Source organism: Neolamprologus brichardi, chromosome 17 (genome assembly GCF_056152115.1).
Source record: "Neolamprologus brichardi isolate AB-2024 chromosome 17, ASM5615211v1, whole genome shotgun sequence".
Lineage (NCBI taxonomy): Eukaryota > Metazoa > Chordata > Actinopteri > Cichliformes > Cichlidae > Neolamprologus > Neolamprologus brichardi.
The window spans coordinates 25,666,757-25,690,987 of NC_142120.1; the positions used below are offsets into that span (position 1 = coordinate 25,666,757).

At 41.5% G+C, this 24,231-nt stretch overlaps 1 protein-coding gene across 3 annotated transcripts in view; it reads left to right on the forward strand.

Moving 5' to 3' along the window:
* The window catches only part of zc3h3 (zinc finger CCCH-type containing 3), a 72,277-nt gene extending 48,676 nt beyond the window's left edge, over positions 1-23,601 (forward strand). Inside the window, exons 5-12 of one of the 3 annotated variants that reach the window (XM_006803627.2) lie at positions 666-829; positions 4,023-4,101; positions 4,453-4,608; positions 5,274-5,343; positions 7,304-7,435; positions 14,679-14,842; positions 14,941-15,098; positions 23,354-23,601. In XM_006803627.2, coding sequence (XP_006803690.2) covers positions 666-829; positions 4,023-4,101; positions 4,453-4,608; positions 5,274-5,343; positions 7,304-7,435; positions 14,679-14,842; positions 14,941-15,098; positions 23,354-23,385 — 955 coding nt within the window. In that variant the 3' untranslated portion in view covers positions 23,386-23,601. Of the gene's footprint in view, positions 1-665; positions 830-4,022; positions 4,102-4,452; positions 4,609-5,273; positions 5,344-7,303; positions 7,436-14,678; positions 14,843-14,940; positions 16,781-23,353 lie in introns of those variants that run through there. The other 2 variants (XM_006803628.2, XM_087831180.1) reach the window with 2 other exon arrangements.
* The last annotated feature ends 630 nt before the right edge of the window (positions 23,602-24,231 follow it).

Consider the following 24,231-nt stretch of genomic DNA (forward strand, 5'->3'; position numbering starts at 1 on the left):
AGAAGCTCCACACACACTGTGGACTCGCACGTACAGATGCCGCACACATACACAGGCCAACCGAGGGACTCCTGAATCTTGAACCTGTGTGCAGAGGCCTGTGATTTTGTGTACTGTACATACCATAGTAGGAATGTGTTGTAATTCTATGTGTGTGTGTGTGTGTGTGTGTGTGTGTGTGTGTGTGTGTGTGTGTGTGTGTGATCTCTACACTCAAGTGTAGGGGCCAACCGTGCTGCTCTGGCCCCCTGCCCTGCCTATTATCTCATTGATTTCCTTCTCTCCTCTTTTCAATTCTCTCCATTTCCACACTACCGTCCTTTCCATTAGAGGAGCAATTTAACAGAGTGCTGTGACATGAGAGAGAGAGAGAGAGAGCGAGCGAGAGAGGGGGGACTACAGGATGGGAAACATAAAGTGAAGAGAGGGGTTATACTGAGAGAGCTGGGGAGAAAGGATGGGTAAAAGAAAGAGGGTGAGCGGAAAGTCTTCTAGCAGATGGTTTTCTCTCAAAGCAATGCATGAATGAAAATTTTACAGTGTATTAACTGGGCTGAGTGGATAATTCCAAGTAGCAATAAACCAGAATTGGGAGTAATTTGATTTCCTCAGATGTTTCCTTATACCATCTATTCTTCTTTTATTTGAATCCCTCTTTCTCTAAGGAGTTTCCTTCAGAGCCGTCTTCGAGCTCCCCACGACAGACACCCGTCATCCACCCAGCAGTGGAGAGGAAGCAGCATGTGCTGGATTCGTGGCTCCTTATACCGTGTGTCAGCCAATAAGCTGTCCCGCACCGTAGCAGCGAACATGTCCATCAATCGAACAGGTATATGTGTTGTGTGTTTAACAACTTCTGACCGTTGGCAGACTTAAAGGTGAAGTTCAAAGAGGACTAACAATTCACACAAACACCGTGGGAATTTAAAATGTGCCTGAATGAGCCTGCCTCAGTGTTTTCCTCTCACAAGCAAATGTAAAATACATTTTCCTAATTAAAATATATTTAAAAGAGACTTAATTTCCACCATTGTAATCTGAGTATAACAAGGGCACAAATGTGACCGCTTGCTTGCCCCTCAGTTCCTCCTATGCTGAATGACACTGTTGTCTTTTTTTTTGATTGGTTGCCACTTGCAAAGAAGGTTATAAGGTTATAACAGGAGGTGGGTAAAGCTGCTGTTGTTTGAGAGTGGTCCTCTCCTCAGCCACTTCTCCTACAGAGACATGGAGGCACGCCCACCCAACCCAAGATATAATCTCCTCAGCATGTTCTGCATCTTTCCTCGGGTCCTCTACCAGTTGGACATCCTAAAATGCTTCACGTAGGTGGTGTCTAGGAGGCATCCTCATGAGCTGCCCAATCCACCTCATCTGGCTTCTTTCAGTGTGAAGGAGTCCCTCCCAAAGAACCAAGCTCTTCCCCTGATTTCTATGACAGAACCCAGACACCCTTCAGTGTCTGGGGGATGCTCATTTTGTCTGCCTATCTCATTCTTTCAGTCACCGTCTAGAAGATGTGGCCATAGGTGAGGGTAGGAACATAGATTGGCCGGTAAATAAACCGCTTTGTTTCCACACTCAACTCTTCTCGCCTCTACTCTTCATTTGTTTTCTAGCTGCAGAAAATTTCGTTCTTAAAGTACAACACTTCTCACTGCTACAGTCATGGGTTTGGACATATTTCAGTTGACATAAAATTATACAGATTAGATACCCTGCATTTAAGACATTTAGTCCAAGAACATGGCAGTAAGTGTACAGAGAGTGTATATTCACATTTGTGGCTGTAGCTCTGTTCACATATCCTCTAATAGACTTAGGGGAACTGGCTGGATTTGCCATCTGAAATAATAAAGTTGTCATCTGTCAGAGAGGTGAGGGGGAGGGCCTGGAGAAGTGAATGGGGGAGATTAAAGCCTGGATCTGCCTCCACTTTCTTCCTGCTTCTCTACCTCTCTTTTACACATTCTGCTGTGACTAAAGCTGCAGGTGAAATTGAGAAGCTCCAATCAGTTTAGCTCGTGACCAGCATCACAACACAAATTCCTGCATCTAGAGACACGTCTCGGGTGTCTTCCAAGTAGGAGTTGTGATTTCACATCTTTGTAGCAAGCTTCATATTTGTTCTTGGTGCAGAGCCTCCGGACTGTAATCCAGAACACACGCTTGACAAGAGATTTAACAGCCAGAAAAGTGCCAAATTTAGAGGTCTGAGTAAGATTAACTGCCGTTTGTAACCACACCCTCCCCATCTCCTTGTCGTCTTATTCATTCCTCATTTTCCTACACTGTTTGTGGCGTGCATTGGGTACATAGTGTTTGTAATATTCTCAGACAGAGCTGGATGACGCATTTGGATTTGGCACTAATGCGTCAAACCACCCAAGTATAAATAACCAGTCACATATTTAGTTTTTATTGCTTCTGGCTATGCAAGGGCACATACAGATAGCTTCCTTTCTGTCATATCTATTGTAGATACTTTGAATACTTTAAAATTACTTTAAAATTGTTAAATTTAATGCAAGACTTAACATCAGAACAAAGCATTTTATAGAATTATGGTAAACAAAACCAAAAGCTACCCTTAAATCTTCATTTATATATGTGCTGGTGTATTTATTATTAGGATGACTAATTGCTTGTAGATGGTAGACATAAAGAGAAATGGATTAGAGACAATCTTGAAGGAAGAATATGTGAATATTGTTGTGGAGGTGAAGCATGTCAGACAAGATCATGAGTTTGAAAGGGTAATGTTGAATGTTGCCAGTTCATTGGCACCACAGATTAGATGTCAGTCAGAAGAGAGAAAGGAATTCTAGAGTAAGTTGGATGAAGTGGGAGCGAAGGGTGATTGGAGCAGACTTTAATGGACATAAAGGTTCAGCAAGGAGTTGAAACTGACTCTGGATGGTAGGGAAGACTTACCAGATAGAAAAAGATGGAAATGTTTTAACAAGTGAAGAGAGGTTATTGAAAAATGGAAGGAATGCTTTGAGGAGCTGATGCATGACTAAAATGACAGTGAAGAGGGTGGCTTTTCAACAACAAGGGTGATGTGGAGAACTGTGGTAACTACAGAGTAAAAGGAGTTGTATTATGTCTTTGTGGCTCTCGAGATATGATAGCGTACCAAGACAGGAACTGTCGTACTGGACGAGGAAGTCGGGAGTAGCAGAGATGTATGTGAGGCTAATGCAGGACATGTATGAGGACAGTGGGACAGTGATTAGGAGTGACAGACGGGTTCAAAGTGGGGTTTGATTATATCATGTTCCAAGTCCCTTCTTGATTGTTGGGGTGATGGACAGGTCAACCACTGTGATCAGGCAGGAGTCTCTGTGGACTATGATAATTACAGATGACACTGTGGTCTGTAGTGAGATTAGGGAGCAGGTGGAAGGTGTTGGTGTGACCAAATTGAATGCTAGGGATGGAGTGAGATGGAGTGAGATGATTCACTGTGGTGACCCCTAAAGGGAGCAGTTGAAAGAAGATAATGATGACAATAGATTTCTTTTAGATAAAAGTGATGTTCACCCCTTTTTTTCAGTTTCTAATCAGTTTGTGTGAAAGCATTTTGTAAAACAGCCAGATGTTTTTAGATTTTACTTTACATTTTTATGAAAACGGTTTGATGCTGAATTCAGTTATTTTAGGTGGGGAAGTGGCATTTATATATTGTTCATATATAAGCAATTCCTGCATCTGACAACTATAATAAAGCCATGTTCTTCCTGCCCCCACGTGAGTTCTCTCCAGGGACTCTGGCTTTCTCTAACAGTTACTTTTTCACATGGGTCCAGGTAGCTTTTATCCTCCTAATGAATAAATAAATCCTAAATCATCATTTAAAAACTGCATTTTGTCATTACACGTTTTTCATTTGTCTAATGTTAAAAATTAAAGTGTGACAAACATGCAAATGAATAAGAAATCATGGTGGGGGAAATGCTTTTTCACAGCACTGTAGGCTTTCTTTAAATCACTCATTTGTCTCTTTCCTCCACATCTAGGAAGGTCTTCATGCTTCCAGGTCTCCCACATGGTTCCCGCCATGGCCAGACCCTCCAGCACTCGTCACTTAGCCAGGTAGTGCTGATAGCGCCCATCTCTAATCATCAGACACACATATACAGAAATGGGCATGTATGCAAACCATCCTGTTTACTCGAAATCTTATCCAGCTAGGGCTTTTGCATTTGAGCCTCTGCACTCTCTCTCTCTGCACTAATATTATTTGCTTTTCATGACTGTCAACTAAGAAATGAAGCCTGAAGTAATTTTGTAATATTAAAATTGTATATTAAGATTGTTATATAAGTACCTTTACCAAGAAATGCTCACAGGGTGTTAGCTGCGAGTTTAATCCTAACCTAGTTTGTTATTTAGTTACTACCAGCTGGTTATTACTTACTGTGCTTTGTGTGTGTTTCATAAATTCAGCCGTGCAGTCCAGCGGAGTCTTGCCATCATTCGCCACGCTCGTCAGAAGCAGCGGCAAAAGCAGTACTGCATGTACTACAACCGCTTTGGCAAATGTAACCGTGGAACCAGTTGCCCCTTCATACACGACCCAGACAAAGTGGCGGTCTGCACCAGGTGACTCAAACACACACTGACATCCAGGCTATAGAAGTTAAATGCAAGGTAGAGTTGTGAATTACTCGCTCTGACCTTACAAATATCGTGGAGACTCGAGCACAGTATGGCAGGATGACCACACAGTCACTGCAAGAGAACAACATGACTCAACAGCAACTTGATTTTTGTGCATCATTTGTTGAGTGTTTTTTGGTTGAATTTGGATGTTTAGAGGCTTTGTCGAAGCAGGTTCAGCTTTAAATTTGTAGAGCTTATTGCTTTGTATACTGTGGATTGTGTGTCTTTTTTTTTTTTTTTTAAACGAATGAGTCCCTGCTATAATTGGCATCTATTTTTCAGCTTTTAGCTGTGTCCATAGTGAGTATCTTTCCCTCTGCACCATCTTCTGAGCATTTCACTGGACAAGTTTACTAAATATACTCCGTAGAGAAACAGCATATGCTCGTATGTGCATCTTTTACATGGACACTGCAGTAGAAATAAGAGACTGTTTCCTTTATTATTACTGGTTAACTTGACTGTCAGCAGTGAGACAAGAGCAACCAGGGATCTCATGGTAGAAATAAATTAGTTCTGATCAAAACTGTAGTCAACAATAAAAACAAGCCTGTTCACCAATTCACCAATAATTTCAAACAACATTGTTTTTGCATTATCTGCAGGTTTCTGAGAGGGACATGCAAGCAGGCAGATGGCACCTGTCCGTTCTCCCACAAGGTGGCAAAGGAGAAGGTAACGCATGCACACAGACACATGCACACACCAACACACACACACTCTCACTCATACTGGACAACATAATTTATAGCATTTCACTGCAAAGGGTTGGGTATAGTGTGAAACTATACGATGACACATTTTTGGTTACAGTCATCATGGATCGTATTTACACTCTTGGCATGCCTCCTGTTTCCATGGCACTGACAGGAGTGAGGAAAACCTGACATGATTGTGGGGCGGAGTAGGGGTGGGGGGTCATGACTAAACAAGCAGCTTAAATGTTAGATGTACAACCTGTTCAGCTGTTCCATCTGCAAACCAGCTCCTATCTTGGAAATCTGTGAGGGGCTGTCATGGTTTTAGTTGGATTATTGGTTTTCTCTAATGTGAGAGTGAATTGCAGTTTGTAACAGCAACATGGAACCTGAACGCCTCCTCATATCTCCAGGTTATTGCAGGAGAAAAACGGAACTACCCTGCAGGGGGGTCGTGTGAGTGGTTTGATGGGTATTAGCTAGACTGATTAAAGTGATAAATGCGTTTGAAATAATATATTTTCCACAGGTTGAGTTTGGCCAAATCTGGTGCTCTTTTTTTTTTTTTTTTATGTCTGATCTGGATCTTTTAGGAGGAAAAACAGCAATTTTGTCTACTAACTACTGTGAACAGATAAAGGTTTTGCATCATATCTTCAGTACATCTAAAAATGGGGGGAAAAAATATTTGAGACATTATCTTGATTTTCTCTTGAAAATATTACACACCAATCTGGATCCACAAACACAATTCATCTGTCGTTTGGAGGATATTGTCACCATGGCCAAGATGTGCAGTATATGAATGTTCTTGTAGCCAGTTTAAAAGAAAAATAGATACATTTTATTTGTTCACCAACACCAAACAGGGAAAGTGTTGAAACTAAAAAAGGGAAAGCTTTTTTTCCTCTCTCTTTGAGACAAGTAGCCCTCCAACAGGTGCTCTGCTGCCTCACCCTTCACACACACAAAGCTCTGCGCACGTGTGTGTTGTCACACCGCTGCCTGTAAGTGCTGAGAGCCCAGCTGTCTATTTGTAATGCCAGCTTCCCCCACACCCAGACCCCCACCCCAAGCCTTTGGCCCCTCCCTTCATGGGATACACCCGCTCTGATTTCATGCAGTTTCCTTAAGCAGGACTGTATGTGGACAGAAAGGGGGTGCAGGCTTATGCAGCTTGCACCCCTCCGAACTTGATCCAGGCACTAGTGTAGAATCCCAATTCCTGCACCCCACCGTCCAGTCTCCCCATTACCACAAATACTTCGAAACCAAATACCCCTGAACCAACTCCACCTGGCATGGCCCCCCAACAACCATCTCGCTCACCACTTGCTCTCCACCCTTGGCTCAGTCTGAGCACACATCCAGTTCACATAAACAAATAATGAGAGCTGGACGAGCTTCAGCCTGGATAAATATTTCTGTAGCAGTTAATTAGGTAGAACTGATCCTATCTCAACGAGGTGGAGTTCCTCTCACAATCCGCCTCCTCTCTCATCTTTCTTCACCGAATCCCCCTCAGAGGTATATTTAGACCGGTCACCACCAGGCTCACCCCTGCACCCAAATCAGTCGATCTCTCTGCACACATGCTGTCAAGACACACATTCACTCTTGCTCCGCTGCTGTCAACTGCAATTAAGGTCATTTAGCTGCTCGGTGTGACAGATCACTTGGCACACGGGACACGTCTAGTGGTGGTTTTAAGAACTGCATGTCTGTTTATAAAGTTGTATAATCTCATGTCACCTCATCAATCTGCCTCTCTGTGATGATGGTTTTACATAAAACACTGCTGTGAAATTATGTATTGTCATTGGGTTCTCTAATTCATAAACCATCCTCCACACTTTACTTTCTGCTTGCATGTACTAAGCACTGTGAACATTTGTCAGGTTCACATGGTATACACGCACATGTCTGTCTCTTCCCAGATGCCGGTGTGTTCCTACTTCCTGAAGGGCATCTGTAACAACAGTGACTGTCCCTACAGTCATGTCTACGTGTCCCGCAAAGCTGAAGTGTGCCAAGACTTTGTAAAAGGCTACTGTCCTGAGGGAGAGAAGGTAAAAACTCAAACAAATGCACAAAAACATTTTTAATTTGTTAAAGGGCATTAGATTTTTAGACTCTATGCCACAGTTTGTTTATGATCGCAGCAGGTTCTATCATGATGGTGCGTTGGTAATCTATAGATTTTACACAGAGCTTTTTAAACCCATGTCCACATGGTGTAGGTATCTGCTGCACACTGCACATGGAGCAGCATCACAAATGTGTGAAACAACATCATTTGCACTTGAGCTGTTCATTAGTCCCTGCAGTCTAAATGACAGAAGTCAAAATAGACAAAAAGCTTCTTTCGGAGTGAAAATGAGTGTTTAAAAACTCCTCACTCCAGCTACCATGTATGCTTTTGGGATCTCTGATGTTTTTTGTTAATGTTTCACTCTCTTCATGGTGAACTTGGCTGTTTCTCTTTTCTGTTTAAGCCAATTTTTGAAGTAAGTAATCAGAATTGAGTCTGGATTTGGCGTTACTGCCATCATTCTGCTTTTTGCATTCAGACTACACTGATAGAATTTGCTCAGTGGGTAAGCATGGATTCATGCTGAGTTAACTTCTCAAATTTAGATGTGAAGGTGACGTCTGTTTTAAAGCCATGACTGCCTGACCAGATTTAGCTAGGAAAACAACATCCATGAATGTCCGGTGCTTGGGGGTTATTGCCTGTCACTTTTATACTTTCTCTCTCTTCATTGGTTGAGCTGGATGTTGTAGGGACACCTTTTGGCCGGTTATCGGTGCAGGTGAGATTAGAGACACGTGCAATGATCAGTTGAAACTCACAGGTTTAACGTGGATCACAGGGTAAGTCTAAATGAAATGATGGAAACAATAGATGACAAGTATATGATCTTGGTTTTATTTGAACTTGATGTTATTTGGCTCTAAATTTGGTTTCAGTCCTGCACTGACGCTGTTATCTGATTTCAGAGTTCTTTCTTTAAGCTGTGCTCCTCAATTTGAGCATACGGATTGTATAACATGTATAAAGTTTCCCTGAACTTAAGGCTTAGGTAAACAAGTGGTTTCACCCCCCCGAACACACACACAGAAACGCACATGTACACACTGACACACAGGCAGGAACAGCTGCAGGGGGTGGTGGTCCATAATGGCATAACTGTAGTGTCTGAGTGACACATTGAGGGTCTGATGGGTAAGAAAACCACTTCCACAGAACTCACGATCCTTAAGTCACCACACGCACTCGCTGCCCTCGTGTCAACCTCAAACACACCCTCCACTCCTGCCCCCACCCCACCACCTCCCACCCCACCCTTGTGTTTTTGCATCCATCTCCGGCTCCCTTCTCTTCGTTGTGCTTATTTTTGAGTGTGAAACAGATGCTTTTTCACACTGTCAGACCTCATTTAAATATTGCATGGGGAAATGAGGATATAGAAAACAAAAGGGATATTAATATTTATTCTATTAGCTGAAGTGCTTAGGTCTGTGATTTTCCCCAGTGTGTGTTTGTGCCTGAGTGCGTGTGTGTGTGTTTATAGAGCGGTGCGCTGAGATGCTCTGGCGGCTCTATGATGGATAGCAGGCAGTAATTATAGATGGGAAAACTGCTGAGGATGGCACTATGGGCCAGGCAGGCAGACACTTCAGCATCTCAGGGGTTAAGTCTGCTCCTGTCCTCCATCCTCCATCCTCCTCCCCCTTCCTCATCCTTCTCCTCGTAGACCCACTACCATCCTGTATCATCCCAGTGTTGTCTCATGTGCACGCCCCTTGCAGCTCTTTCTCTGCTTTCCTAAATTTCTCCACTGCATCTTACTCCCCGAATTTAATTTTTAGTTGGCTGTAGCTCCTTCATGAGGTCTATCTTCTTCCAGGTTTCTTAACACATGAAACTCACAGTCACCTGTGATTGTTGGCCGTGGCCAGTCATCCATAGTTTTTGGAAGATTGGCTAAATAGTTGGCTTTCATAGGCTCTTCTCTGCTTCAGGTGGTTGAAACAGCATCTGAGCCATTGTGCAGCAGAGAGCTGTCTCAGCTTCTGTTTGGCCTCATGATAACGAAAGTGAATTGAGCCTTTTTATATGCACCTTCTTCCCACCAGCGGGGGAAAAACTGTATATATGCTATTGGTTTGCTCTCAGCTTCAGTCTTTCCTTGTCTGTTCAAGTGAAAATAAAAATAAATATAGGAAAAAAAGAGGAAAACAGAGAAAAAGTAGATATAAAATGTAGAAAATGATGACAAAGTTAAGGGAACAAGCCCATAAAGATGAACGAACATAACTGATTTGACTTTGGTTACCAGTCAGGATCATGTTCTGTCTGTCCTCTCTAAATTCATTGTTCAGGGTTAGATTGTTGATACAGAGTTCCTCTGTTCAATGATAAAACATCTTGAAGTTTGCTGTGTGTCAGCACACCTGGGTATGGGCCAGGACAGAGCCCAGTGAAAATCTCTAACATTATTTGGCGACTGCAAAACAGACTTTGCTCAAAAACTGCTCGAGGTTCAGTTTTCTTTTGTTGTTTGCTGCAAGACTTCATGTGGTTTGTTACTAATCTGCTACATAGAACCTGACTGAGTCCATCTTATAGAGGTAAGCATATCCAGGGTCAACACTTCGGTTTGAGCTCCTTGATGCACGGCCTGAGAGAAAGTTGGTTTAGTGTGTGTATTTGGGCCCTATGCAGCTGCTTTAGAGAGCACAGCCTCTCTCACTGTGCGTTGTCTGTCTTGGGCTTCTAGTGGCGATGTTGTGTTGGTCTTTGAAATTGGGCCACGCTCCAAGCTTTAACAACCCACTTTTTCTTGTACTGTGATATCCAGAATTTTTCTTTAACATTTGTTTTTCGTTAGTAAAAACTCAAAGGTTTGTCTTGATGCAGTTGTGCTGTTTATATAGTTTATACAGAGATAAGTTCTGGTCTTGGAGGACTCGCTTGAATTTCACATCCTTGCCAAATCCTGACACCAGGTGAGCAGATATTCCTAAAGATGTCGGAGCAGCTTTTATTTCCTCCTATCTAAATGATCATTTTGTAAATTAGTGAGCATCAAGAATGTTTGCTGTACATAAACGATAAACTAATCACAGGCAAAAAGAAATTAGAATTGTGCCCAACAAGTGAAGCCAGGTTCCCGTCTTATTGCTAAAATTCGATGCAACAGGAGAGCTTTGCTCATTCTTTGGCCTAAGCCTTCTGCATCGGCACTCTGACTGCATTATTGAAATAAATTAGGAGGATAGTAATGTCGATCTGATCACAGCCTGAAGTGTAGCGACATGGTAAATTCCTCCTTTTTCTCCCTTTTTCAGTTTGTAATCTTAGTAATATGTCAACCTGTGCTCAATTATTGTTCTCTTCCATTCGCTGTAAGTTGCTCTCAACGATTGTTGGCTTAATGCCCAAGTTGTAAATGCATATGATATCCTCTTTTTTCATTTTACTGTCTTTTCCATCTCCCACCCTCCCTCCCTTCTTCTCTTTCTTGCTTCTTTTGCGCCTTCTTTCAGTCTCTTGGTAAATGTGCTGACTCTTCCTGGTTTCGGCCCAGCAGAGAGCTCTCTAATAGGCCCCAGAGACATCCCAGCATTCCTTAAATCAAGTGGAAAATTGTTAACTTGGTGTGGGATAAAGATGTTCTGTCCACTTTAGCTCTTTTCTCCCATTTCGTCTCTTACTCTCTCTCTCTTTCTTTCTCGCTCTTTCTGTCTTTTTATGAAAATGAGGATATATGGAGCTTCAGGAAAGACGAGTGAGCTTTTACAGTCCATTTCTCTGACACTTTGTTTCAATACAACTACCTCCCTGTTTTAACTCTTCAGTTTTAACACAGCCTAGTCCTGAGGACTCTGTCCTCTTTCTTAATTTATAGATACGTGGCAGTTTTAAGAACTTTGATAATAGGGTTGCGAGCACATGCTGCGAGAAGTTGATGTATGTGTGAGACATGATCCTTTTATCACATATGTTGTGTATTTAGATGTGCAGAGTTTCCCATCTCTGCATAGCTGATAACTGATCCTAGCTTTCTTCCAAATGGTTTTATATAAGCAATATGAAAGAAAGTTAGAAGTCAGTGTAAAATGTAAATCACAACACAATGCTATCATCCAAAAATCATTAAAGTCCTGTTTTTAATTTTAACTGATGAAAAAAACAATAAATAAAAAAATGGAATTATTTTTGAAAAATATAATATATTTCAAATATGAGACCAGTAACACATTTTTAAAAAAAACATGCGAGCAAAGGGAAAACAAAAGAAAACCAGTTATCCCTTTGCACAAGTGGTTATTGTATAATTATTATCTGTCCATCCATCTATTTTCTCCCTCTTATTCACTGCAGTCGCAGTGGTGCTGGAGCCATCCCAGCTGTCACAGGGCAAGAAGCAGGGTACATCCTTGAGAGGTCACTAGTCTGTGGCAGGCCTAGAGACAGACAAGCATTCACACTCACACCTACAGCCAATTTAGAATCACCATTCAACCTAACATGCATGTCTTCAGACTATCGGAGGAAACCGGAGTACTTGGAGAGAATCCACGCTGGCACAGGGAGACCCTTATCCTGCCCAGGACCCTTTGATTGTAAGGCAACAGTGCTAACCGCTGTGCCACCCTGTGTAATTATTAAAAGGAAAATATCAAATGTAATTCAGATTAGTGGGTAACAGTTCAAAGCTTTGAACTGTCACCCACTGAAAACATTTAGTAACTTGCCAAATTAAAAACATCATGAAGCAAGCTCTGAAATGTTGAGACACTGTAGTCTTTAAAAGAGGAGATTCAGCACATGTCCATGTTTCAACTTTTTTTTCAAACCTCTTTTTGGCATCTAAAACAAATGGAGCGCGTTGATTTTTTTTAAAAAAAATACAATTTATAGTTTTGACATTAGATTTGTTCTTTCTGTAAATGCAAATCATTTCATTTTGTTTTTATTTACGTTTTAAATAGTGTTAGAACAGCACTGAGCACTTTATCCGCTACCAAACTTTCTGAAAAATTTGGAAACTCTTATTATAGCTAAAATATTTGCTCAAATTTGATGTCACAAGAGTCATCCAATATCAATGTTGAACTGAAAACATGACGTTTATATGTGTTAGGTAACTTCTGTCTCTTATAAACCAACTGTTTGCCAAATAGTGACAATTATATTTGTTTTGGGACTAATAAAGTCTTTTAAAAATACAAATAGTATGCTTAAAAAGTGCATAACAATGTGCTTTTTGCAGCTACCATCTGCTTTAAGTTTTTATAAAGCAGAGACTTGTTAAATTTGGAGAGCATTAAAGCAAGTCTGTGATTAGTCAGGCAGTTTACCTGCTCGGTGCATGCTCAGCTTAATGCACAGCATCACTGCAAACAAAGCTGTGGAAGTGTAAGAGAAGTTTGTGGTTTTGCAAGGCTTGTGAAGACTTGCCAGTGTTTCCGTCCATTTTGGTAATTTACGTCAAGTGAAAATGCAAAACAAAATCTGTCAAAGTCTGAAAATCTAGTAATTTGTATATTATAGTAGTATAACTTGAATCTCTTTATGATTGCAGAATTGTTTCAGTACCCGTAAAAATGAGCTGAATCTATTAAAATGATGCCTTGTGGTACATCATAACAGGAGACCTGTTAGGTTTCATGGTGGCGTCATGCACCAAATGGGAATCGTCATTATGGGCCCCAGTAGAGGACCTGATTTGTTTAGAGAAATGTGACAAAACCGCAGCCCTATAAGATGATCCAGGGAAACATTTGACAGCAAGCTGATCCTGGGCCGTCCTGGCACCAAGAGGTGCAGGAACATCAGTGTGAGGATGGTGAGAGGAGCTCTGATGGCAGCAAGTCAGGGCCACTGGGCTCCAGAGAGAGTTGACCAAGAGTCCACAGTGTTCTTGGAAAATCAATCCCAAGATCCCTCACCCCTCACCCCTCTGCCCTACACACACACAGACACACCAAACCTTGGTACACGCTATTTCTGGTGTGCTTCCCAGTCCTGCACTCGTCACCCCTCCACAGATGCGCACATACACACACGCGCGCGCTCCCTGCAGCCTGTACCCCAGAGTGAATATAATTAGCTTTTCTGACAGGTGGGAGGGATCGGATCTCGTGGAGAATGAAGCTACCAATTTACACCCGTATTACACTGTCATACACACTCACTTGCAAACATGCATCGCTCTCTCTTGCACACTACTCCCCAGAATGACTCTGACCCACTTTCTCAGCTTGCACGTAAAAAGAGACGGGTGGCACAGACATAGTCTCTTTAAAAGAAGTAACTTACAAAGGAGGGTCATATAAAGCACCTAATCAGGAGGTGGGCCTCACTTTTACCACTTAAAATCCTGTCATAGGCCTGTTCAGTATATGTGAAATCAGCTGACTACTCAGAAATGGATTTCTGTCTTTTACGGTTTCCTCTCAGATCTTAAGATTGAGCCATTAAAATGACTAAAATGCTGTACAGGTCTTCATGAAGCAGTCTTTAATTACATCTCAAATAAAGTGTCATCTCTTACTGCGTTTTTATACTGGTGCTGATAGTAACTTCAATACCACTACAAATACAGAACAGTGTTGTTTAATATTCCAAGCTGCCAAAACCGAGTTTCATAATGTTTTAGATTAGTAAAATTTTGTATCACATCAGGAAGAAAAATAAACTATGGTCAGAAATTCATTACCATCCTCCAATAAGTGAAAGTCTTTGATACTTAAACTATACCAGTCTGCCCCTTTATTTATGCCACCTGCCTGAAGTCCCTCGCATGCTGCCAGAAAGCAAACTGACTTGTTGGGCATTGACGCCTGAAATCTGTGAGGGGTCCTGTGGTTTCTGGCACCAGTAACATAGGAGCAGATCTTTGGGAGGACTGAGTGGTGTGTGTGGTTCCTGGATTTGAGATGTTTTGGGGTGTAGAGTGTTTCTCTAAGAGACTTGAACCTGAGGAGTTAGAACGTGTGGCCCATCCCAGACAAAGTCAAAACAAAAACACCCCCTTAAATAAGTGGTTGCATTATGCAGTACAATCTCAAGATTGATGACTGTAGTGACAAGCATGACAGTAGTCAGCGTAATATGAATATTTAACATGTCTCTTATGTGGACAGACAGACTTAAACAAATAAAGGTACACATGTTTTATAGATGTTAGACATTAATCCACTCATATTGACCATATTTGTGATCACACAAGTTGTCACTTTCTTCATGTCTGCAGTGAAACTACAAACCTGATTGTGTGTGTGTTTTATTATCACCAGTGTAAGAAGAAACACACTCTAGTGTGTCCAGACTTCTCTAAGACGGGCTCCTGCCCACATGGCTCACGCTGTAAGTTGCAGCACCGCCAACGAGTCAAACGCCGCGCCAGCAACAGTGTGACCCCTCCAGCTAAGAAAGCACGCACCAAGGATCCTCTGAAGAGGTCTAAAATTTAAATTGACCTTTATCATGACTTGTAAAACTTTGGTTATGTGACTAATTATGTTTTGTTTTGTTGGCTTTTTCCCCCCCTTCTGTCAGACCCCATCTGTCTGTTGTGATGCCACAGGATTCTCAAGCATCACTGGGGATGCCCTCCGCAGGTTCGTTGGTGCTGCCCTCATTTATCTCACTCTCCAGCTCTCCCGAGGAGGCAGATGCACCAGACACGCTTCCTACTGATGCAGTGCAAGTCAAAGGTATAAGCATCAACAACAAAACCCAGAGAGAGCAATGGTCACATAAGTTAACAAAGTGCACTGTATGGACAAAAAATACCGGGTCATTCATATTACAACTACAGGAGCTGCTAGGCCAAAGAAACAGATGTCATGAATCCCTCAGTTCAGTTTTTGTCGTTTATAGTTATTAAATCAGCAGAGAGTCAGTGACTTTTACAACTCAGCACTCTGAAACCCCGCTCTGTAACTTTACGTAGTGTTACACTTCCTGTGGCTCATTAACACTTAACAATTAAACTGCTTACAGCTGATCGTGAGATATCTTGGAGAGAAGACATGTCATGACCTGACTTGTTGCAATGGTGGCATCCTATTACAGTATCAGAACAACCTGTTCTTTCACAAATGTTTGTAAGGGCAGACTGCGTGGCTAGGTGCTTGATTTTATACACCTGTGGCAATGGGACTCAATTCAATGAACACCTGAATTCAAACATTAAGAGGTTTGGTAGAGAAACAGTCTGACTGATGATTATTGAGGAGCCAGAAGGGACAAGAATAACCTTCTGGCTCTAATAATGCAGTCATTGCTGCATTATTTTTGCTTTTTTGCTTTTTATACCGTAACAAAGATTTTGCACTATAAATTGATGAGTAAAGGTGCATAGGTCTCAGTAAGCACTTAAGTCACTTTTTTTTTTGGACAGTTGGACGCAATTTTTGGAATTTTATCTCTGTATACCACCTTGATTGTTTTTCGTCAAATAATTAAGATGCAGTTGATTTGCAGTCCCTAATTTTAGAGGTTCAATTGTAACTGAATAACTGATGGACAAACAGTTTCATGGAGTCCTATTCTGTCATTATCTCGTGGCAAGCTGAGCAGATTAAATATCTGGAATTTATTCCAAGTGTTGCATTTGTTTGGGTCACTTTTCACTGAAGCTTTCAATATCAAGCACATATAGATTTAGATGTGAGAGAGGCAGTTCACTACACTGGAAAACCAGAATAACCATATCAAAGAGAGAGCCAAACTTTGGGAATCATAAAAACAAGTAATGTACTGACCCTTGGAAATGTGGCCTGAATAAGAATGGGAGACAAATAAAGTAGATTATCACTGTATATTCCTATAATTAAGAAAACCCTGATCTTTTAATCTCCTGCTTTACTCCCTCACTCATCAAGAAGACCTGGAGATACATAAGTTTCTCCACTTACAGTAAAAACCTGTGGTGGATTCAAAGAGGGCACTCAAGCCTTTTCTGACTAAGAACCATGGTCTTGGACTTGGAGGTGCTTATTGTCTTTCCCCTCACTTAGCGTTAAACTGCTGCTGTACAAGCTGGAGGTCACCACCTCATGAAGCTAATCAGAATCAGCATATTTTATTAATCCCTAAGAAAATAATTTGGGTTACAAAGAACCATATCAACTATAAAAAGCAAAGGCCATCAGAGGTAATGTCTACCACCTGGCTATGCAGGGCTCTAGACTAACATTTTGCCACGTTTGCACTGGCGCACCAGTACAAAAGTTAGGCGCACCCAAATTTTTAACCCGCATCACTTAACACCGCAGTTTTACATGTGCACTTTTTTTTTTTGGGGGGGGGGTCCATATTGTCCATACAGACAATATGGACAATGACAATAGACAATGATTAACTAACAGTCTTGTCAACACAAAGTTCTTTATTTGGAGCACAGTTCTACAAGAAAGATAAGTTACTGAAAAAGTGCTTGTGCTTAAAGTGTTTTTTTATGTGCTTAAAGTGTTGTTTTTTTTATAGCAGATAACCTTAAACATATTCTGCAATTTTGCATAATTTTAAAAAGTATAAATTTCTTCAGTATTGAACAGCAGAAATTAGGCTCTCTTGCCCGAGGTTATTTGAGTTCTAAAAAAAAATATATATATATATATATTAGGGGTGCAACGATACAACAAAATTCACGGTTCGGTTCGGTTCGATACTTTGGTGTCACGGTTCGATATTTTTTCGATACAAAAAAAATGTTCATGCCTTTTTATTAATTTGTCATTTATTAAATTTTCACGGCACATTCTGCACCACATCTCTGTGCGTTCATCATTTGTTTGAAGCCAGCTCACCTCCTGCAACCACTTTTCCGAGAATACGTGCTTCTTTTGTGGTTCGGACTCCTTCTGACATTTCTTTGGAGGTGGAGGAACATCACAGTAATTGCTTAAAGGAGCTTCTTCGACATCTTTAAGAGTTCTAAACAAATGTCTGTCCTCTTCCTTAAAATCTTATGTACGCAAACACGCGTTGCAACTTCTTATCTTGTGCGGGTTTTTATTTTGACAGCGAATGCGCACCTGCGGACCACTTATGTGCAGCCCTGGTTATTTAGCTCGTCATATTGCAGCCACAGAAATTCTTTTGTCCATGAAACCATAAAGCTGCACTTTCTTTTTGCCTTATAGTCTGATTTGTCATAACCTTTCCGTTTTGTCACTTCTTCACCCTGACCTGTCTTATTTGGCTCAGCAGAACTAAAATATATATCCTGCTGCTTTTACACACGCACTAACATAACGCTCAGCGATTCTCTGCGCGATCAACCTCTCACATGTTTAAGCTGCAGGAGATTTCACTTGTCATGTTTGCATAGTAAGCTAACGATTGATAAGACTATGTCAGAGGAATTGGTGCGCAAATTATCATCACTCACCAATCAGTACTGTCGCTTTCTATACACAGTTCACGCGATTGCAAAGTGAAAGCAAAAAACAAGCGCAAATTCAAACGCGATTTCAGTATGTCACATATTGACAGTGGCCGATGCCAATGACATAATTACCCAGCTACATTTCCGAAAGAATGCAAAAGCATTGACATATATTTTTCCTTCCTACGATAGGCCGACGGGCAGGGCAGAGATAGATTTTGGTAGCCCGACTGGAAAAAAGCCCCAGGACGTCGGGCTAGCGATTTTGCGAGCCCTGTATCTGATTGAGGAATCACTCATCTTTGGAAAAGAGAGTTTATTATGGAGAAATGTCTCTTTCCAAAATAAAAGCTATACTATACGCTTCTTCTGGGCTATATTCTCAGCAGCATATTAAACATATCAGGTCCCCATAAGGAGAATCATGTGCTAACGGCTGTCTAAATGACTCGGGTAAAGTTTGTAGCATGCCTGCTTGTTGTTTTTGTCTGCTTCCACTTGTCTTTGCACTAGGATGATGTCAGAGTAAATGTGCAGTCATATTGGTTGTGTTCCCACTAGTGCTGTCAGCGTTAATCTGAAATGACGTTAAGGTCACAACACGGCAAATCTCCGTTAACGAGCTACCGCGGATCGCCTCATGAGTGGGGCTGGAAGACGTCAACACATTAACGAGCTAACTGCGCTAACACACTAGTTCCCACCAATTAAGCATTGCTGGCACATCCAACATACTGTTTTACTTTTGTCCATGACGTGCTTACCTTCAGGGTCATACCTCACGTGAAAACCAAAATAGTTCCAAACGCCAGATCTGAATGAGGGTGGGGGAGGTTCAATTTGCCATGTTGCAACGAGCTTAACTTCTGTCTAGCTAGCTTGCCCTGCCCCCAGTGAATCTGTGTTCGACTACTCCGCCTAGGCTGCACTGTCGAGCGCAGATCCACTGAGCGCTCAACACAGACAGCATCGTCAGAAGGAAAGTTGATAAAATAAATTAAAAATGTTGTATCGTTCGATACATATGCGTACCGAACCGAAAGCACTGTATCGAACGGTTCGATATCGATACGAGTATCGTTGCACCCCTAATATATATATATATAGACGACGGCCGACAGCGCTGTAAACAACGGTAGACTGGTGTGCAATAAGCGAATGAATAATGCTGTTTTGCTTCATGGTGGAAGCAAAACAGCAGAAGTCAGAGGGAATTAATGACGACATTTATCAAATGTGAAGCACAGTTTGGATCTTTTGCTGCTGGTTCAGTGAATTTTGGTTGGAGAGAGACAAAACCTGCAGCTCAGAATCTAGCGCAAAAAAAAGATGTAAACGCAAAGCGCGGACCCGCCGACACATCAGAATCAGTGAGCTGTCGGCTTCCAGCCCCAAGGGCGTGTCCGTGTACGTGCCATCGTGTGAGAAAGCCGAGAAAGAGAAAACTGATTCTGATGCGTCGGGTCCGTGCTCTGTGTTTACGTCTTTGTGCAGAATCTGCTTACCTGCTCTCATTTGCTGTTTGGTGGTTGTTGAAATAGTTTTGTGAGCGTTTCTGGCAAAATACATTTATATTTAAAAGTCGATTCAGGATTTAATGAATTGATATCGCTTTATTCAAGCTACTCACCTCCCTCTATCCACCTGCACTTTTGAACGTACACACAAAGGACTACAGAAATATCTGGATCACGGCCAATCAGAGAGGTCCCGCTGCTGACTATCTCTGATTGGTTTAGACCGCGATAGAGGCATAATGTGTGTATGTTGTTGACCACACAGAGAATCGAACAGCTGTTGGTTGCACCGGTGCAACCTAGAATTTTTGTTAGTCGCACCATTAAAAAATGTGGTTGAATTTGCAATCAAATTGGTCACACTCTAGAGCCCTGCTATTCCTAGATATTCTGCCAGTTAAAAAATATGAACAGATTCAATAAAAAGGGGCAGTCTCACTGCGGCTGTACAGGGGCCAAATGGTGCTTTATAACAAGCCGAAGTGCCTCCACCGGATACTGCGATGTCCAAGTCAGTAAGATATATGTAGACTGTGCAAAGTCTTCTCACAAGGATAAAGAGCTTGTCCAATGTTCTGCGACCAGGACAAAAAAACCCTCATTGTTCCTCCTAAATCTGAGGTTCAACTAAAGGATGGACTGTCCTCTTGAACAGGGAAGCCACCATTCAGATCTGCTAATCCAAAGGCACCGCCCTAGATTTGTATGCAATGTTGCAGAGACGTGTCATAAAAGACAGCCTCACAACATCCAGAGTCTTAGGGAATTGAGGGCGAATCTCATATACCTTCAGTTGAAGTCAGCAACATCCCAACCCCACTGTATGCAGTGTGATTAGAGTGCTGCTTTTCACTCCTGACTCGTCTGACAGTTTGCCAGAATCACTTTGAGGTCAATCGAAAGACCTGGTTCCATTGAAAGTCTCGCTGAACTCCTCCCACACCCAAGTTTTTGCTTAAGGTACTTCCAGGGCAGCAGCCCCCTTATCCTACCAGTACCTATTAGTTGCTTCTGGAGTCCCGCAGGCAAACAAAGTTCAATCACAATCAAAAAAAGGTGGTGTAAGGAGGCAAAACTGCAAAATGTGCCATCGTCCAAATACTTCTGAACCCATCTTTATGAACTATCTGAACTCAAAGCTTCTACACACTGGTTGTCCTGAATTGTCTTTTATTAATAGTTGTCCAGTCGTGTTCTGCTACAGTGATGTGCACACAATAATGTTTCATTCAATGTTGTGGTACTTCTAGATTTTTTTACAACCTTTTTACAACCATAGATTCAGAGAGTCCTTGTTACTTTCTTCATATCTCCAAATGTGGTAGAATGTTTAAATTAGCAGTCATGGCAAAAGGTAAGCTGTCATAGAATATTCCTTAAGAGGACTAACTGCGATTCATTTGGTGTAAAAGTGCTGACACAGAGGTGTATTGTCCACAGATGCTTTGTAGGAGGTTCTTTTTTGTCATGAATACATCATTGCTTAATTCGTGGGACTGGGGAGTGGTGGTCTGTCTGAGCTGTAGACAGATAATAATGATCAGGAGGTGAGCTTTAGAGTGTGTCTGGTGACGCTCAGTGGAGGAGTAATAATGCTCAGAGGACAGAGGTAATAATATTTCAGTTTATGGCTGGATGGCACAGCTGAGCTCTCTGTTGACAGACTTGAAAGATAGCGGATTAGGACAGAGGCCATCCCATCCCCCTCCCTTGCTTTCACCAGGCTTCACCCATCCACCTGCCCCTGCCTGCTAAACATACACATACTCACCAACTGGTTGTCACTTCCAGTACAGCATTTGTTTGCATCTAACATCTGTGTTCAACCTGTTTGACCACACATTCCACAAACCTATCTTTTCACACAGTTTGTGTTATGATTTCACTCATTTTGTCTGATGATTTAAACAAGTAAAAGGCAATGGATAATTAAAAGTGACGGCAAAAATGACTGAAATTAGAATTGGACAGTTGGATAGTCCCCTTGCTCTAAGTATCCATTTAAAAATGACATTTTCTCCTTGATAAAGTCATCATGCTAAATAGTTCAAGTCATACAGAACCAGTCAAGACACTGAATATCAATAAGGCAGTTTTCTACTAAACAGTAGAAAACCACCATTTTTCTACTGTATATAATTTTAATATCACTCACTGCAATTCTAACTCAGCTATTGTGACTGAAGGCATGAAAAATGTTTTTGTCACTTTCACAGTGTGAAAAAACTGCTAAAAAGTTAGCTAAGCAAACTGTGGAAAAAATATGTAAAGTCTGTGTGCCACATGAAGACTTTACTTAGTCCAGTATGTTTACATAGAGTCATACATAGAGTATGTCTTGATTTTTTTTAAACTTTTTTTTTGAATGTATGATGACAAAATGATGTTTCCGTCAGTAAGTCGTTTAAGAAAGCCTAAGAAAGGTACTGCATACTCCTTTTATCAAATATAATCAAGCAACCCAGTTCATGCATAATATGGAGACCATTTTCAGCCTTGGCACAGGTACGCCGTCTCAGACTGCTCTTGCTGCCAGTTTTGATTAGCTGTTCATCATTTCATTGACTAAAGGGCCAATAAAAGGAGAAGAATCCTGCTGTTTGGGATTCTAATGACATGTCAACTTATGTCAGTAACTTTCACAGCAGCTTGTTCCTATTCCTGCTGCATATTCATAAAGCTGGTGTTTTTCACCTGAGAGAGTCTGTTTCTCATAACCATCCATCCATTTTTTTAAAAATAATATAGGATTACAGAGGGGAGGGGGTTGTCATAGTGCAAGATGCAGGGTGTATACCTTGGACTAACAAAGTCAGAGTACACTAACATGTCTGTGTACTCTGACTTTCTCCCACAGTCCACAGACATGCATCTTAGGTTACCTGGCAGTTCTAATTTTACCCCAGATTTGAGTGTGAATTACCTGTCCAAGGTGTACTGTGCGTCTTGCTCTGTGACAGCCCCTCAAATAACATACATTTGCCACACAGAAAGGCCCCAGCCTCATCTTACTTGGAATCAAGCAGCACCATTGACTGACCTGAGTCATCTTGACCTCTCACCCTATCCAGTAATACATAGTCCCAGTCCAAATATTTTTTAATAATAATCTTGCAGTAGACACTGACAGGTTTCAGCACGGCTGCAATTTTAAGATCTCAAAATAAGTAAAGAAGTCACAACGACAAAGTGCTCAGGCAGTTGAGTATGAACTGAAGATTATAAGTTATGTAAAGGTTTTGTTTTTAAAGGGGCTTTTGAAAACTTTTTGATTACTGCCTTCATGTACAAGCGGTTTATATTTCCCAGTGATTAGTTACAATAAAGGTAGTTTAGGTGAATCAAAATGATGGTGTAAGATGTTTTAAGATGGCTGTGGAGGAGGACAATGGAGAAGATTTTCGAAGGACTTCGGTGAGTATGGAAAGTGTTATCAGCTGGAAGTTTCTCCTTGCAGAGTTCCCTCACATTGTAAGAAACATGTAGAATTATAGATTGAAGCGACTTAGAAACACCTGGAAACTAGAAATTAAAGAAGGTGCTGTTTTGTTTTGCGCTATGAAGAACATTTTAGACTAGAGCTTTGTCCTGTGGGTGCCAGAAAAACACACACACACAGACCATCACTGGCTCATCCGTCCCCCCCGCTGTCCAGTTGGTTTGTGCTCTTAAGTAATACTAATGACACACTGGTCTCTCACTAACACACTGCACCGCCCAGAGCCTCATTAAAGGTGGAACTGAGCCAAACTAGTTCCTCTTCACTTTGCATAAATTAGCTCAGATGCAATGTATCACTGCCAGGCTACACACACACACACACACATATTCCCACCTACCTTCATTCATCGCTGTTGTACTGTTCCTATCTTCTTCCTCATTTGCTCATCAACTGAGATGTCATCACTCAATGTTTGAGCAGGATTCAACAGAGTCAGTTGCACATGAGCAAACACACAATTTGTCATTTTCTAACTGAACCTTTTTGTCATTTAATTTTTGCAAATACTCTCTTTTTTTCCTCCTAATCTTCAGGGTGGTTTTTTTTCTTCCACAGAGAAAAAACTGCAGATCAAGCCTCGTCTGTAAGATCACAGAAACCAGTGGGACTGGACACGAAAGGATTTTATCAGGTTTAGTGTTATGTGAGTTCTGAGCTCAGGTTTGTCCTGGCACATGTATCCATCTTGAATGAGTTCACTCAGGGCCTGAAAGTTTTATGCTTTTTGTCTATGAACATCTTTTGCATATCAGTTAGATGTTTACAATGCCAGTTTTGTAAAGAAATAAAGTATTAACTCTGAATGTGTGTTGTCAGTTGTGTTTTTTGGTTAGATCTTTACCTTACAATCTAAAGCACTTTGGGATGACTGTTGTTGTGAATTGACAAGACAGAAATAAAACTGAATTGATTTGGAGTTGTGGTGTTTTGAAATGACCCTAGAGGGTTTGTGGGAGCTTGGCAGGTGGTGCCAACAAAAACGGTTTAAATTCTCGAGATGAGAAACATAAGCACACCTTCGCCACATTGTGTGTGCCTGTGTTTGGCTCCTAGCCACTACAGCTTTAACACATAAAGCAGAAAAGACACTTTCTCAAAGAGGCTGAGCGTCCATACACACAGTAAATGAAGTCATGCTCAGCTCCTACAGTGGCTGCACATCTGCAAGACACTTTGCAGCTCATCTCCACCCCAGCTCCTCCTTTCATACAGTGCCTTACTTATCAAGGTTCAAGGTTCTTTATTCGTCCCATACATAGTTATACAAGTATCTGCGCTGCTCTAGTCCGGCATCTCCTGGTGTAGGTGTCCTGAAGCAGGGGGAGAGCAATCCTGCAGCAGCCTTCTGCTGTACGGATCACTCTCTGAAGAGCTGTTTGGTCCTTAACACAGCTGTTCCCAAACCAGGATGTGATGTTCTATGTAAGGATGCT